This window comes from Macrotis lagotis, chromosome 3 (genome assembly GCF_037893015.1).
Source record: "Macrotis lagotis isolate mMagLag1 chromosome 3, bilby.v1.9.chrom.fasta, whole genome shotgun sequence".
Taxonomy (NCBI): domain Eukaryota; kingdom Metazoa; phylum Chordata; class Mammalia; order Peramelemorphia; family Peramelidae; genus Macrotis; species Macrotis lagotis.
In genome coordinates this window covers 51,043,912-51,062,404 of record NC_133660.1, presented here as the reverse complement: position 1 = coordinate 51,062,404, position 18,493 = coordinate 51,043,912, and the positions used below count along the sequence as shown (strand labels likewise).

At 32.3% G+C, this 18,493-nt stretch overlaps 1 protein-coding gene across 8 annotated transcripts in view; it reads right to left on the bottom strand.

Moving 5' to 3' along the window:
• The window catches only part of CAMK2D (calcium/calmodulin dependent protein kinase II delta), a 355,653-nt gene that overhangs the window by 39,445 nt on the left and 297,715 nt on the right, over positions 1-18,493 (bottom strand). For 3 of the 8 annotated variants that reach the window (XM_074228632.1, XM_074228625.1, XM_074228631.1), the window contains 8 exons: positions 16,530-16,652; positions 15,772-15,855; positions 15,227-15,269; positions 12,063-12,100; positions 10,822-10,854; positions 7,988-8,047; positions 4,429-4,470; positions 1,182-1,230 (listed from right to left, as the gene is read on the bottom strand). In XM_074228632.1, coding sequence (XP_074084733.1) covers positions 1,182-1,230; positions 4,429-4,470; positions 7,988-8,047; positions 10,822-10,854; positions 12,063-12,100; positions 15,227-15,269; positions 15,772-15,855; positions 16,530-16,652 — 472 coding nt within the window. The remainder of the gene's footprint in view (positions 1-1,181; positions 1,231-4,428; positions 4,471-7,987; positions 8,048-10,821; positions 10,855-12,062; positions 12,101-15,226; positions 15,270-15,771; positions 15,856-16,529; positions 16,653-18,493) is intronic. The other 5 variants (XM_074228630.1, XM_074228629.1, XM_074228626.1 and 2 more) reach the window with 4 other exon arrangements.

Here is an 18,493-nt window from a genome sequence, read left to right as displayed (position 1 = left end):
GCTTGCCCAAGGCCACACAGCTAGGTAATTATTAAGTGTCTGAGGCCGGATTTGAACTCAGGTACTCCTGACTCCAGGGCTGGTGGCTCTATCCACTGCACCACCTAGCTGCCCCTAAGATCCTTTGGTTTGTGACAAGCAAATAAATAATTCCAGTAATGACCACAGTTATTTAAAAACAACCACTCTAAAGATAAACAAATTTATGTTCAACTTCCTTTGATATATGCTTGCCAAGTGATTTGTGTGGATTATAAAGGCATTGTGAACAGAATAAAATAGCTACTAGAAAACTAATATACTACATAAATTAAAATAATACTATGAAGAACCCAAGTAATATAACTACAACACTGGTGGACAAAAAAAATTTAAAAAGCAAATTCAATTATATCAGAATATATACTATATATTTGCAGAACTCAGGAAATAACAGTAAATAGGACAGGATGTTGCAAATTTCTCATATCCAATACCAGAAAAAGCACTGAAGAGAATACAAAATGAAGCAATGTAAAAATTTACAAAAGCATCTGATAATGAAATAACAAAAGTAGAGCTATGAATATCATCCTGGAATTAATACTATTTCAGAAGACCCTGACAATGTAGTTTATTATTTCCACAGTTGGTCTTTCAGGTGAGTTTTATACTTTTTTTCATTCTTGGTCTTAATTAGTGATGTCATCAATATGAAAACTGTCCTTCTAGTCTTAGGGAGGTGTTTAGGGGACTGAAAGGCTACTAACTGCCCATAAACACCTAAGCTAGTTGGTTTCAGAATGAGACAAAAATTCCACTGAATTTTCTGACTCTGACACTAAAGCTGATTATCTGTCTGTCTGTCTGTCTGTCTGTCTCTCTCTCTCTCTTTACCATTATACCACATTCTTCTGATATTTCACTCATACAATTTCATTTTTATATAAAATCTGCTCCCTGATACTGATTCAATGTCCCTTGAATAAACAAAAATAAGATTTGAGGCTTTAAAAATTACATAAGATTAAATTTCCAGCAAATCTAAGACAACTGATAAGCTTACTTTAGATATTATTATTACAACACCAATTAGAAAGACAAAAATATTCTTGTCTCAAAAATAATCCACCTCTATATTTTCCCACTGATATGAGTCTATATGTGCTTCAGTTTCCCAGATGTTTAGGGTATAATCATACCTTTCACATCTTCATCCTCAATGGTTGTATTGGAACTTTCAGTGGATTCCTGTTAAGGGGTAAACATAATTTAGATACATATAGTAATCTCACATTGGCATTGTCACACATTTAAGCAATTAACACAGTTTGTGGTGCTCAGGACATGCATATCCCAAAGCCAGGTGTGTGAATGTGTTCACATGCAAATGGTATGATGGTTTTAGCTGAAACAAAATGCTAGCTACGCTGTCCATTTCAAAAGGAAGTATGACTAATTTTGGTGTGGACATAGACTGGCTTACTTGTAGAACTTTATTTAAAAAATAAACAAATGAACTATATTTGTTTATTTATACTTTTATAAAAAAGGATACATTTCAGAATCTTAGTAGGTAAATCCCATTTCAAATTTAGAATGTTAGAAATTGAATTATTTTTCAATAAATTTACTGTCATTTATTGAACATCTAATTAATTGAAAGTTCTGTGCTATGTTCTCTATATAGTGACATTGTTTTTCTTTTTTCTTTTCTTTTAGATCTGGACCTGTGGTTTCATCTGTATAGGAAATTTAAAGTTGGGAAGAGCTGAGTTTGAATTTTGTCTCAGATACTTAGTAGCTATGTGACCCTGGGAAAGTCACTCAGTTCTCTTACCTGTGAAATAAGGGAAGGGAAAAGGGAAAAAAGAAAAAGGACTCAATATTTTCTAATCTTCCTTCCAGGTGACTCAGTTGATAGAAGACCTATATACAAATCCAGTCTCTGACACTAACTCTGGAATGATAATAAACAAGTCCCTTAATTTTTCTAAATCTATTTCTTCAACTGTACAATGAGATTAATAATAATACCTGTCAGGATTAGTGTGAAGAAAAAATGAAACATTTTTATAAAGCACTTTGAAGACCTTAAAGCACTATAAAAATGCTAGTGAGCTATTATTATTAGCAACAATAATAATATATCTATCTAGGGATATTCTGATCATATGATCTTGATTATACAAATTGCCTCTATTAATGGGTAAAACCAACATATAACTTTTAGTTTCACAGATTTGTTTAAGATGCTCAGAAGTTGAATGAATTTCCCAGGGTTACACAGCTAGTATGTATTAGGAGTGGGACCTCAACCTAAGTCTCCCTAACTCCAAGGTCAGCTTCCTATTAATGATACCACACTGCTATGCAGCATGTATAATTTCATCCTATGTGTAGAATGGCAGGAAGAAATTCTGTTCCACAATTTGATGAAGAGAGAGAATAACAGAATTGAATATACATTGAAACTGATTTTGAAAGAACTTGTCTTGAGATAAAAAATATGGAGCTCTGAGAAATTTCACTTATAACTAGATTTGTCATTTAATTTTTTTTCAGTTCACACTTGTAAGAGTTATTCTCCCATAATGAAAAGGCAAGGTAATATACACATGTATCATTGAAACAATATATGAAGTAAAAGCTTAGTAAGACACATAAAAGGACACTGCCAAGGTTGAGAGATGTGACTATTTCTTAAGTTGTTCAATTATCTGACAATGCTTTTCAATACAAAATGATCATGGTAATCTCTTTTTAAAAAAAATTTTTTTGAGGAGGAGAAAAAGTTCACAAACATTTGATGTTTGACATTAAAACATGCTATTAGAAAAAAATTACATCTTTAAATTATCAAACTGTAAATGATTTATAAGGGGAAAAGTAGGCTTAGGCTTTCAATTAGGGATCACACATTCAGTGAGGTAAAAACATTTTTTAAAGTGACTCAAAAAAAATGACTATAGTCAGTGTCCTTTTCTGAAACTATATAAAAATAGTGAAAAAGGTTGAAACCACTGAATACACTACTTACAAGGAAAGTACAAGCATAAATCAAACATATTAAAAAACTATATAGAGAAAACCATCCCCATGCTTTTTGGAGAGTGACATGGTGTTTCATTCCAATGTATAATGCAGGTAAAAGTCATAGTCATACCATGCACTGTGAAACTGAAGTCAAGGATGGAAGCAGAGATAATACCATGCAACACAAAACTCTCACAAAGAATGCAGCTAGAACTATTGAAGCATCCACGCTGGTTTCTATGTTTGGTCTTTCATTTTTGCTGATGATGACTTTTAATAATAACTTTGGGTTTCTTTTTTGTTTCTCTGTTGTTTTAATTGTTTTATTTTTCCCTGTGAGATTGTTCTGACTTCCTAAAGAAGTCAAAGGAGAAATTGAAGATTCTGAAGAAATTCCATTATCTAAAATTTCATGGCAATGCAATAAATCTAAAGAGTTAGTGCCACAAACACCAATACTTTACTCCTCCCCTGTTTTTGTTTTGTAGATTTTTAGTGGTTGATAAGATTATACCAGAGGGAAATTGTAACCTTGGTCTTGAACATTACACTGAGACAAATATGACTCATGATTGAATATAGAATTTGACAAAGAAAGATGGTAAAATCTATTTTCCTATAGATGAAATAAGTTATATAACAAATGAATCAGAAACATGTAATGCATTCAGACATTTTTTCTTTTCATCCTTTAGATAATTATGTAAGTGTAAGTTATTTGTCCCACCCCACCACCAACATGCTGAGCAACCACATGATTTATTATTTTAGAGCAGATATAACCATAGTTTTCTTGGCCTTTAGTTCCTCAAACTGAGCAAAGAAATTTCTTTTCAGGAAGTGCACAAGAGAAGACAAGGAACACAATGTATGGGAGATAAGACTCCCACATTCTGCTCTAAGTCATGCAGAAAAACAAATACATGGAAATTAAAAACAAAACACCTTGACAACAGAACTGATCCAAACTCAAAAAACTACACCAAACCAAGACAATTCCCTGACAACTCAAGTGTTACAGTCTTACAGAAAGCTGGATGAAAAAGCAACAATATCTACAATTCCATGCAGAAAACATAACCAAGTCTGCTGCATGACCATGCTGAGAGAAAGAAGAGCAATGGAATGGCTTCAGATACACAATCATCTTCAGAAAGGCTTTAGGAATAATGAGGGATCTAAGTATATCATTTATTTTTTCAAGAATTTTTCTGGGAGGTGCAAGTTTCTCAAACAAATTAGATCTACTAATCTAATCTACTAACTTGAGTTTATAAAAAAATTAAGAGAATGAAGATGAAGATGTGCTTTCCTAAGTCTCAATAATGAATTCATTTTAGTTTGATTCTTCTGTGAAATTAAAAGCATCTTGTTAAAAATAAAAGAAAGATGGAGTTGATTCTTTCTGAATACCTTGTTTCCATCAGGGTTGTGGATTACGGTAGTTTGGGGCTCCTGAGTGAGAACAAAATAGAGAAAGAAACAGTTTGCATTGGTATAGTTGTCTTACTAGTGTTAAGGACAAAAAGCAAATGGGGCCAACTTAAAAAAAAGCCATTAACCAAGACAAGAGCAGAATCAATGTTAACTGCTATCAGAGGTTGCAGCTAACAAGTTCTTGGATGAAAAGTTTTCTGTCTGATAAACTCATAAAATACGTCATCTGCCTAATGTAGCAGCATGCAAAAGACCTTATTCATGGTCCTGGGCTACACAAGGCTTTGAAATAAGGCAATCACTGTTTCACATTTAAACTCCCTCGTTTTAAAGTTTATGGTTTATTCTTATTGGTATCTAACACTGCTGGGCAAATCTTTCCGTAATGGACAATTTAGGGAATGAAAGGAGAAATAATTATAAGCCATATTATCAGCCATAGGGAATGTGGTAGGGATAGGACCTGTGCAAGAAACTCCCTCTATCAATGTAGGTTTGATTGTTCTAAAAATACAAAGCAGGGCTTTCTTTTGTGGTTTTGCTGATTGTCTATACTTGTAGAAAATGCTAACATTTTAGAATAAACCTTAGCATCTGTCATGCCTTTCTGGCTTATTTTTAAACTTTATCTGCCCATCTCAGCAGACTAACTCAGTGTCAGTTGTTGCTTAGAGCATTGAGAGATTTTAACTTGCCTGGGTTAACTAGTCTTTATCAGAGATAAAATGACTACAGGTTTTCAGACTACTAGGACAAGTTAGCTCCCAAACCATTATGCCACAATGTTCCTTAGCTATTTCTATTTCTATTCACTTCAGTTTGAAAATTATCATTCATATAATAGAAAATAATAGAGAGAAATAAAGAACTGAGTATCTTTTTTGGAAACATTGAAACCTATTTTGATAAGTATAGAGAAACAGATTCAAGATTTAGTTACTATAGCCCATTTACATATCTATATTATATATATATATATATATATATATATACCCACACACACACACAAATTATATTCTAAATGTATATATGTATATAAAAACTATTGTATCATATTTTGTTACAGGTATGTATATACATGATATATATATATATATACATACACACACTATAGCTGTTTAGTTACTATAGGTAAATAGATTTGAGAATGAACTCTATAATTATCTTTACTTATTGAAACATGTTCTTTATATAGGTAAATGTTAGCAAAATAGGCATCTCTGTTTCAAGAACTAAACAGATTCTAGCAAAGTGTTCCGTACAACACTTTTTTTTTTTTGCAAGGCAATGGGGTTAAGTGGCTTGCCCAAGGCCACACAGCTAGGTAATTATTAAGTGTCTGAGGCCGGATTTGAACTCAGGTACTCCTGACTCCAAGGCCAGTGCTGTAGCCACTGTGCCAACTAGCTGCCCCCTTACAACACTTCTGTAAAGAAAATACCTCTTTCCCAATGCTATTTGCATGATACAATTGAGATGCATTACCAAAGTGAAGAACAAGTGTCAAGATAATACACTGAAAAGATTTTAGAAAGAAGAAATTAATAAATGATACATCATTCCATATGTATCTTTGGATAAGCAGTTCCCTCTTCTATGGAATGTTCTGCCTACTTGCCTGTGCCCCTTGGAATCCTAGCCTGTTTGAGACAGTTCATATTCCCTGATCCTCTCTCTAGCTGTTAGAGGTTTACCCATTACCCAAATTACTTTTTATTGACTTTGTACGTAGTTTATGTTTGTTTCTCTGTCCGTGTGTTTCTCTTCCAGTAGACAATATAATCTCCTCAATGTCAGGGACCATTTTCCTTTTGTGAAGTGGCATCTCCAGGGTTTATCCCAGCTAGGTCAGTAGTAGGTTCCTACTCTACAAAAAATGATATGAAATGTTTTCCAACATGATTGTGTTGGACACAATCATGCTCTACTCCTCTGTTGAAATGGGAGGTCCACAAAGTGGAGCTGATTATACATTTTTAAACTTCTGCTTTGCCCTTATTGATCAGTTTTGCTGATTTTTCCCATTTTTATCTCTCTTTTTAATCTTCAAAACTATTAATTGTGGTTCTCTGGGAGAGGTAAGGGGAAAGACACTAAGGCAAAATTTTGATGTTAAAAAAAACCAGATTGGGCAGATAGATGGTGAAGTGGTTAGAGCACAAGCTCTGAAGTCAGGAGTACCTGAGTTCAAATCCGGCCTCAGACACTTAGTAATTACCTAGCTGTGTGGCCTTGGGCAAGCCACTTAACCCCATTGCCTTGCAACCCCCCCAAAAAACACCCCAAACAAACCAGATCATGATAAAAATTTATTTTAAAAAATCTTTCTGGACTAGCTCAACTGCCAGTTCTATGGCAGGCATGGTACTGACAAAAAAGCATTGCTATTTTTACTTGGAATTACATTTTACTTTTCCTATACAATTCCTTCCTATCTTTGGAATCTTCTATTTCCTGATAATTTGTGACTGATCTGTAGAGTCTTGTTCCTATGTTCAAGGAAGTTCTGAGTCAATAATCTTAGCCCCAAAGATGAATCTCTTATGGCTTCCCCTTATATCTTCTCTAACTCTCATAACAACCTTAGAAAGCAGGTTGCTATTATTATTCCTAATTTACAGATGACACTACTATCTAACATATCATACTTGACATTTTTTTAAAGTTTAAGACTTTGCATTATGTAAAATAAAGAATTCTCTGCTAAAAATTTCCCCTGAATCTGATATTATATATGCCAAGCTTCCTTACAATGAAAGATACATTAAAGGAAAATTTCTAAGATTGGAATATTTCCTAGAAATAATTTATCAAAGCACAATATGATGCAAGAAAACTGAAATTTAGAGACTAAAATGCCATAGTTTAAATTGGAAGATTAAAAGTAATTCAATGCCTTCCAATTTCTAAGGGAATGAATTGATAATAGTTGATGTTTGGTTTGCCCAAGCCCTTGCAACAACCAACAACAATGTTTTATAGTATTGTGGTCTATATTAAAGTGAAACAGTGGAACATGAAGATTTTTTTCAGATTCAGTAGTGCCTTTTGATCTCTTTAAGAGAAGTCTTCCAAAGCCTTGTTGGCTTCCAGATAAGAAAGAAGCTGGAAATCTGAATAAGGTCACTAGACTGCTGTTTAACAGCACTCCCCTTAGCTCTCCTTGATGTCATAGGCTAAGCCAAGGAAAATGAATCATCATTTACATATTCCAGAACTAAGAACTTCATCAGGAGAAGAGCTAAGAGCACCCAAGGCAAAATCTATTCCATTTCTAACACAGCATGCAAACAGGGTCTGCTACCACCAACATGACTCTCAATTCCACATCCAGATGAGAAATGAAACAATCTAATGTTAGAAACATACTGCTGGCTTCCTTACAAAGTAAAACAAAAGCAAAAGCAAACAACAAAGAAAAGACCACTTTAAAAAAAATCACATCTTGAAAAGCGAAACAATGGTGAAAACAAATGAAACAACAGAAAATAATAAAGAACTTAAGTCTGGGTTGAAAAGAAGAATCCAGGTATACCAGCGCTGGGGTAGGAATATTTTCTTTGGGGCTGGTTACCACGTTGGTTTTGCTGTTGATCTGTAGGTATGCAGAAAACAGAAACAGACAAACCTTAAATCTCCTTGTAAGCCAGTTTCTCTACAACACAGCATGTCTATATGGAAAATAGACATGGAGATCAAGAGCAACTGAAGATGAAGTCATGAACTTGAAAGAAAGAAACCATGATGGTCAGCAGGTTTGATGATCAGTTCTAGTCTCTGGTACCCATAGGATAGTTACAGTATTTGTGATGGCTGCATGATAAATCAGATCTTGGCTGCTTCAGCGAGATGTCATGATACCATGTTAATAACCAGGCAGAAAGGTTGCTTCTAAAAGGGAACTGAAATTAATGTAATGACTATATAACCATTTTCAAACTCTCTGAGTTTGGTTTTCCAGGTTTCAGTTGGGCACTTGAATTAAAAATTCTTCAATTCTCTTTATTCTTGGGCTTGAAGTCAGAAACAAAGTACAGAAGAGGCCTTCTCTGGGAAACCATAATCTGTTTGCTTCCTCTATGGATAATCTGATTAGGAATTTAAATTTTCTACTGAAGTATGGAAAGCTTTGTCACACCTTAAAAACTGTGAAAGATGAGTTTGCTACAAGAATAAATTTTCATTTAAAATGGGCATGTCAAAAGGTTACACTTAGATAACTATCCCTTTTTAGAATATTCTGAATATAAAGTAGTTTTTTTTGTATTGTTGCTCAAAAGGAAACAACATTAATTATTTGTTTAGTGTCACTACTATGGGTAACACTACTCCTTAAAATTCTCTTAGCATTCCCCTACAGTCAATGGATTTGGTTTTTGATCACTTATGGTGAGAAAGTTACCAAACCATGATTACAGCAATTGAAAGAAGGAAATAACATCTGCAATAGTGCCAGAAAGAAAAGAAATCATTGCACTGGGGTTGGATGAGGGGTGGGTAGGTGGAAGGGTTCTGAAATTGCAATCTAAATTATTAATTTTTTTGAAATCTATAGATTTACTAAATTGTTTTATAACTAGTGAACATATAAACTGACATGTATTTAGGAGTCTAGTATTTAGTATTTTTATTATTAAGACAAAAACAAAGCAATATATCTCCTAAAGAAATTCAAAGTATTTTACATAGAATCACATGTGATAGCTTAAAGGAAATAGTTTCAAGCTTTAGGGTCAAATAAATAAGCAACATAATATGATTTTTTCTTTTAACTTCTTTTTACACAGATTCTTTTTAAACTGTCACTTTCCAATGACAGGAAAGGACAGGAAATGTCAAAATAATTTATGAATGATGATACTTTACTATTCTATATTGTACTACATAAATACATATTCTGAGATTAGAAGTATATTATTGAACATGTATGTATTTAACAAGATATAGCAGTGAGTTCAATGACATGCAAGTGAAGGAAGAAAGACAAAATTCTGGTAATATTACTAGGCACTCTTCTGCATTTTAGGTCAGAAGAAAAATTATACAGCAACTTATGGCTAGATTTTTATGTAACTGACATTTTTGGAACAAGATACATAAAACTCAATATATCAATTTTGCTCTGGCATAAAAAGTTTAAAAATAAATACTTATGGTTATTATTAGGGGGAGCAACTTAAGTTTTATAGAAATTATATTATACAGATTAAAAAGGGGAAAGTACATCAATCATTTGTTATCTAGGAAAAATACTATGCAAAAACTTGTCTTAATCAAATTTTGGGTATTTTTAGGACAAATGACTAGTGACTAATTGCAGATATGATCCTCATGTTACTGAAAAATGAATACAGTCTAAGGAAAAATTTCTGAGTTGATCTTATTTCTACCTGAAGCAGAGGATAATTGATATTTCTTCTTAAGAGTAAGGTTGCCAAACAGCTCCTTTTAATCAAAATGGCTCTGTCAGTATGCCCACACATACACATATACATATATAAATACATAAAGAAGCAGCTGTTATTTCCTGGATGAAAAATTAGTCATATACTCTGCAGTCTATATTCTTAGAGAGCTGGCTGTCAAAGAGAGATTTTATTAGTTGTCCAAGGTCATACAGTCAGAAAGCATGAGAAACAGGAGTATCTGGTTCAAAGACCAGTTCTCTCAAAAGAACTAAGAAAGATAGGATCAAAAAAGCCATCAGTTTCACATCTGACTTGCATTTCTTTTTATCAGTTTTTTTAAAAACACAAACCTACTGTTTAAATAATAATAAGGATTTATAAAAGAGTTTATAAAGGAGTTTTCTCTTTTCTTTGTCTTGATTTAACATTAATATCCAAAATCCAGGAAAACTTTAATTAGTGAAGCTAAACCAAATTTTAAGCCTTATTTGGGCCTATTTTAAATATGAGAACATAGATACAAATGTAATATGAGGCCATGATTTATGTGGCAGTTAAGCTAGACTGATTTTTTTTGTTTAGTTATTTTCTCATACTCATGATTATTAGGTGATCTGCATTCACTGGACAACAGTTGAAACAGATTAACTCTGTTGCAGTCTAATACAATAGAGACTGGATTCAGTCCAACCTAGGAAAAATCCTTTCAACATGAAGACAGGGGATAAAAGGAATCAACTGATTGTGGCAACAGCATTTCTGCCCTTGGTGGATGAGAATTTTAAAATTTTGATTTAAAGAAAAAGATGTATTCTTGTACTACTGTGGATGGGAACAGTGCTTATTGGTTAAATAAATTTTAAGAAACCTGTCACTTACAATAAGATGTCAATATAACTATTTTATTTCTAAAGTGTGAATGTTTCACAGGAGGAAAAGTCTGGCAGATAAAAGTCCTCACCATCATCTGAACACTCGAACTTGACTTCCTTTTCTGAATTGACCAGTCAAAGAGAAAGGAAAAGAAGAAAATGTGACCGGTTGAATTTAAAGTTTCAAAGCATGGAGTACACAAATAGCTTTGTCTTGAGAAAGAAGTTCTATGATTCATGGGGTGGGGAGTTTGGTGAGGAATGCTTTGTAAAATCTACATGAGTTTCATAGTGCAAGTTAAAACCTCCCAGTAGTTCTGTTACCCCCGCTTCACAATATTGTACCAAAAAACTTCAGGGGACAACTAAAACCCTTGTTAGATTTTAAACAGCATACACCATATTGGCAACTTCAGATGACAAATGTCGTTATTAAAATATAAATTTATAACATAAGATGAGACTACAAGTCAGTGAGAACAGTCCTTAATCAATGGTATATCTTACCCTGATAAAAAAAATAGCAACATTCCTGTAACCAAAGTTCTTAAAAAGTTCATATTTAAATATAGAAAGGTGATGTATACTTAAACCTGTGCAATTCAGATCTATTATACAGATAAATCAGTCTGTTGCAACCAGAATATAAATTGACCACAATTTGATTTTGTGTATAAGGTAGAGTACTGACATAAAATCAAAAGCTTGAAAGTTTAGATGGTGAAAGATTTTTCATTTGGAAAGGTAATCAAGAAAAAGATTAATGTATTAAGATACCAAATAATTAAGTTGCATTCTATTAAAAAAACTGAAATGTAATGATAAAAGTTAGAGTTTGATTAAAAGCAACCAGCTGAAATCTGAAGAAAAAGATATATAAGATTATTGATTGAATTTGATTTGTTTTCTAGGAATCCCTAGAGAAAGGGAATCAAAAAAAATTGTATGTATGCAGTTAATTGACTTCTTGGCAGATCCTCAAAACATTTACTCAAGGCATTCACTTTGGAACAGGTCCAAGGCCTTGAGACAACTAGACTTTATGAAAATTCTCTGCTACTAAAACCTGAATGATAATGATTTTTCAATTGTCCCCTCCCAAATTATTTAGATTCTCTTTAAGGCAGGAGTTTTCCTTGTTATTTCTCTAAAAGGGCAAATTACTTCATTACCTTCATAGATTTAATTATTTAGAATCTAAAGTTGTAAACTCCCAAAATCATAGTGAAAAACAACAATCCCTACAAAGATAAAGAACTGATAGTTGACATTTAAAAAGAAAAAAATAAGGCAGAGTCTGAAATATTTTGAGAGCATCTGATACACTTACCTTTACTCCATCTGCTTTCTTCAACAAACTCTTGGCTGCTGTAAAATAAAAGCAAATTCAATTTCAGTGAGCTATCCAACCAATTGTGCAGACACCTGCCCATTGGTTTCTATGTATAATTATTAACTGCACATGGGGAAGCACTGCTCACAAGCTGAACAAATGCAGAACCACTATTCCTGATTTTGCCACTTGGAATTTAGAAATGAATTTCCATTTTTCACCTGGTTAGGTACTAATGGAAATGTTTCTCATTTATTTCATTACCCTAAAAAGCTAGGTTTATTTATTTTGCTTGTGAGACTTTGATACTGTAGTTGCACCATAGTGCGATAATCTGGAAAGTTGATTTCATTCTTCAGACATTATACAGAGAGTATTCATTTAAACATACCACTAGGAAAAGAGTGACCACATTAGGCCTATTATTACAGAGCTCTCTTTTCAGAGGTTTAAGATTCTTTGTAAAACTTTGGAAAAAATATTACTTTTTTTAATTCTTAATCTATACCTTTAAAACCATTCACCCTCAGGCTTTTACAATATCTTAGAAATCACATTGAAAAAGAACGAATATTTTACAATTCTTCTGTCAGGAATAGCTTATTTTAAAATCACATTTAATATATGCTGTTTTTTATCTAGAATTATCTCATTCCAAATTTAGGGTGAAATGAAAGGCATTAAATCCTTAAATACTTTCAAGGTTATCTTACATTCATAATAGGAAGGAAAAAAGCATTTTGTTTTAGAACATATAGACTTCAAATGAATAAAAATACTTTTACTTGATACTTTAAAAATCAACAAAAAAACCAGGAGACAAAATATAAGACATGTTAATATCATAACGTAAGCCAACCAGAACAGAGAAATTCAAATATATAGGACATTATCATCCGCTTCCCTCCTGCTGCAGGGAAATTCTGCCTCTAAAGAGGCAGTCACCTAAAACTGTGTTTACTCCCTAGGAGACAAACACATAGACAACTGTTAGCAGTAAATACATAGAGAGTAAAATAGTCACAAATATATTGTTATAAGCAGCAATGGTGATCTCAATTGGTAGCAGCCCCATATGAGAAGCTGAAAAGTGAATTTAACCTCTAGAATGTAATAGAAAAAATAAAGCTTCCTGAATATATGCATTTGAGAGATGATCAGTAGCCTTTATGTTGGTGTGTACCATAATCTCACTGCCCCTTTGGTATATACATAAGAGATACTCCTAAGTGTTCATTTCGTATTTGTATATATTTTTAATCTTCAAAAATTCTATTATTTTTTTTAAAGAAAATAAACCAATAAAACAGTGAATGATTATGATTGTCTAGAGCTGAAAAAGCGATTGTTACAGAAACCCAGAGGCAGTTAAATTAGGAAAGCAAACTTAGAATTACAAGAGCAAGCACAAAAAAGACAATGATATAGGATGAGCAGGTATTTGGACTGGGAAATGCAGAGATGTCCCTTTACTATGGACCTTACCTCACAAGAAATATATTCCACATAAAGGAAGAAAAGAAAAAAAACACTTTATAACCATATATTGTTTAAAATTACTTTAAAGAACAAGTATTGCAATGAAACAGAATTACTTGTAAATAAAAAAATGTATCATCAAGTGATATCAATCACTATGCTAACTTGTGGACTTGGGAATGATGGATAATGAGAAATTCAGAAATGATATAAAACCCCTACATTAGTTAAGATTCACTTTAGTGTACTTATATATATATAAGTGACTGAATGTGACAGGAAGAAAAAAATATTATATATGGGTACACAGATGGGCCTATGAGCCAATATACCAATATGTACCAATGACTAATCACTGCTTAATAAAATATATAATACTTATGCTAAAGATTTCTATTTTCAAATATCTACTCAACACCACATTTTCCTCTATAGAGCACCGTAAAATACAGCAAAATGTTACAATAAAATATTAGCATATTTTATAATTGCTTATAAATAATTATTGCATATTTTTTTTAAAAATGAGACAATTGAACTCACCAATATAAATGCCATTATATTAAATACCTGTATATAAAATTGGGAACCTGATGCAGGCAGCAACATGGATTGAAAACATCAAAATTAAAGGACAAAATACATACAACAGACCAACTCAGTTGCCTTGTTCATTGTGGTGTTTGTTATTTAATTGATTATCATTGAAACAGTGATGAAACTTTTTTGGTAGAGGCCTTTGGAAGACTTTCATCCATATACACTTATTTATAATTAGAAAAGTACGTGAAAGGGAAATAATGTTGGGATTTGTTTTACTGCCACCTTTTGGTAATGTTTTAATAAAGAAAGCAGATTGACAAAGTGAGAGAGGAGATTTTAATCCTTTACAACTAATAACAAGAAGGATTCCACAAAAAAATGGAAAAAAAAAACACACACTAAACATCACATATTCTTATTCCAAAAGTCAGAGTGAGAAATCATTAAACAAAGGGGGAAAAGAGAACTAAAGAAATTTTCTGCTATGTGAGGCCACAGATCTACCCCCCACCCAATACATAGACAAAATAGAGCATAATGTAATACTAATAATCTGGATGACTCAAGGCAAGTCAAAAAATATTCATGAACTTCTCATTGTGTGTGTATGAGACATTCTGAGAACTACCCCAAATTTGAGTCTTTGAGCTATTTCTCAAGAAGGTAAGTATAAATATGTCTGTCTCTATCTATGGATAGATGCAAAAACATGCATGTGCATGTTTGTACATATATGTGGTGTATGCATACATTCATATTACATGAACTCTTGCAAGATATTAAAAATTCTGCAAAGATGAAATGTCTCTTCAAAAATTCTTAGGTCTAAGAAAATCATAACTCTTAGAAGTAATTTCTATTTTATGTGCTATCCTAGGTGTGAACCCCAAATATCTAATTTTTAATTTCTTGACATTTCACAGAGATGTCCTGAAGTACAATTATTCCTAATGAGGATTGATTCTGGTTCATCCTCTGTTACTTGTTGCCTGTACTGAAGAAGACAACAATGCACTAAGTCATTCAGTCTTGGGGTATGAATGAAAAAATCATATCAATTTTTATATAACTTAAAATCCAAACTATAATGCTCCAAGAAGCCAAGGTGTATAAAAGAAAGTCAGGTCACATACACATACCTGAAAAATTTCTTGTAGCCAGCATGGTTGTGAGAATGGCACCCTGTTAAGGAAGCAAGCACGTAGTTTAAGTTTACATCTGCAGATAGATCTCTGAACTTAACAGTCAGACACACACTACTTCACTAGTGTCAAAAGGCATTCAAGTCAATTCTTTTCCTAACTCTATTTTAATTTGGATTTTATAATAAAAGTAATGTATCTGAGTCCCTCACAATGTCCTTATATGTGTTCCCACATTATTATGAAATGTAGCTGTTCTCAAAAGATGGAAGAGGCTTGTGGATCTAGTGATCCAATCAACTCTTTCCTCTCTTGCTGGGGTTCTCTCACTCTCTCTCTTCTACATTAAATATCCAATGGATATTACATTTGTTCATGGTGCAGGAGAAGGTAAAACAGTGATACAAATTTCTATTCCTCATCACGCGATAATCATCAGTCACAAAATATTTCAGGAAAATTTTTCCTTCACTGAAATGAGTCTTGTTTACAGTAGCTACCTGGAGAAAAGTGTCTTCCCTCAAAACTTTTAGTTTTCTTACCTTCAGCTTTCTTCTTGCATTGAATTTCTTCAAGCAATCTACAGTTTCTTGTCTGTGCATCATAGAAGCAACAGTAGAACGTTGCTGGAAAAAAATTAAAATGATTTTCAACTTTATGTGATATATGACATGTAATATTCTTTTCATATTATTAAATTCACATGCATAGCTACTTCATCCATGTTGTCAACTTAAAAAATCTAATTAAAATTACTTAAGTGTCAGTAAAATTTCCTCAGCAAGACTACTATTTCACATCTTAACATTATTATGATTATTAGTTTTTTATGTCTATACTATAAAAAGTATAAGAAATTAAAGTAAAAACTTCAGAAAAGGTTTTCAGTCAGGCAGGTGTCCCAATCTCTAAAATTTCCTGCTGTTAGGGAAAGCTGAGGTATGTGGATCTCTTAAGGTTAGAGGTTCTGAAAGAACTGGTTTAAAAATCTCTCTGGTATCCACAATAAGTTCTGAAATAATATGAAGAGCCCTTGGGAGCAAGGGAATGAGGAATAAAGTTGCTCAGGATAGAAAACAATGCAGGTTGAAAATAAAGGTCCTAGGCTGATCAGCAATAGGATCTGGACAGAGAATGGCTGCTACAGCTGCTTTACTTTGAACTTGGGCAAGAAAAAGATCAGTTTCTAGATAAACAAAAGTTAATGAAGAGATACTAATAGCTAGCATTATATAACACCATTAGTTTCACAAATCTTTAAGTTAACTTACTTGACCTTCACAACAAAGTCATAACTTACACAGATCCATGGATGTTTTAGGGCCTCAGATGCAGTGATGCGTTTGGCAGGATTGATAGTAAGCATTTTATTGATAAGGTCTTTGGCTTCAGGAGTCACAGTGTCCCACTCTGGTGATGGAAACTTTAAAAATATAAATTTACCAAAAGAGAAATCATGTGACTGAATTCAATAGAAAAGATAACATATTTATTAGATTGCTACTATAATTTTCATGGGTATGAATTTCATTTTATATACTCACATATATAGAAGAGTAGAGTAATTTATGAACAAGCAAAATCAACATGGGATATATATAGGGCATAATTCTAAAAATGAGATGATAACTTGACACCCTAGATCTTAAAACATTTCATCTTAAAATTATATTTAATACTAGTTTTCTAAGAAGCCATTTGTAATATAATAGAGAAATCTAATAGTCTGTCATCTTATTCATAAGGGAAATAGTGATTCTTCCAACTCCCTCAAAAAATTTGCAGGAGAATAACTGAATAGAATCACAGTTCAAAATTTCATTTTTTGCCTATTCAAATACTTAATAATCTTAATAATAAGATTCTTACTTTTTGTCTAAACTCTATATTTAGTCCATTTCCCCTGGATTGATATTTCATATTTCTTCTCTTCACCTTTATACAAATGGCTGAATAAATTGTGGTGCTGTCAAAAGTAGTTGATAGCTTCAGCTGCAAGCTAGTTACCAAGTTTATGACATCATTTTAAGGTGAAGGTTGTTTTTTTAAGCTAATCTAATATAGAAGGCAGTCATTTTTCTTATAATTAAAAAGCTTCTAGTATTTTCAAGCATTAACAAATATTCAAATCAAGGTAAAAATTAAAAAGATCTTGCAGATGAACATAATCTGTTGAACTGTCCTTTATAATATATTATATATATATGTGTGTGTGTGTGTATTTATATACAATACATTGTTGTATCTCTTATTTGCTTTCTTTTCTTTTTCTTATACGTAGTGCTGATAATAGTTTTTCCTGATATCACATCTCAAGTACTTAACCGTGATAGCATTTTTGTTATTGCTTTTAGTTGGTTTTGGAATAACATGAGAAAAGCATCAATTTGATCAATTATTACTGGTTGAATCACCTATACTATGTTAACAATCTATTCCTGTGCTCTTTCCTATATATTTCAGCCTTCAATTTTTCAAATGTATTAAGTGCTCTTGTTTATTGTAATTCAAAAACTGTTACATGCATTATTACTTTATCTCTATGAGTTGCATAAAATCATCTTGATATTTAAATGTCAATCTTTTGTTTTTTAAGAGAAGCATGCTTTTGAGATTAAATTCCCTAAATATATTCTATCTACTAGTTTTCATTTTGGTGGGGAAAATATTATTGTATTGAAATTACTATTTCTCTCTAGTTTTTTGGTTGTATCATTTTCTTGGCATTGTATACTTGAAGATTTATTTATACTAGTGTTACTGGATGAAATAAGTGTAGAGGTCTTAGTATCTGTGAATGCTTTTTGTGGGTTGCTACTAATTTTTAACATTTCTAGGAACTTTTCTTATATGATTTCCTAAAATACAGTGAAAGATTTTTTTTTTATCGGAAAGTCCTTGATTCTTCTGCCAGAAACATTCTATTTGTTTTGTTTACAAATTTTTTTTAGATATATAATTTTCTGGTCTTGTTCTTCTGCTTTTAATGTTCTGTCTCTACATTTCTTCTCCAATGAAATAATTCAGTCCATTAATTACATTGTTGTATTTATAATATTCATACATAGTTCCTAATCACTGAGTTTCATCTTTTTGCCCTACTACTGATGTTTTAATACATTTTTAGAAGACATTTGTTTTTATCTCATTTAAGCAATTCCTAAAAATTTTGTTTTAACATTTGTGGTTGCTTTTGCTCCAATTTGACATTTCTGTTGCTTCTTTCAGAAGGTTGAGTAGGATGACTCTCTTGTTTCCTTTCAT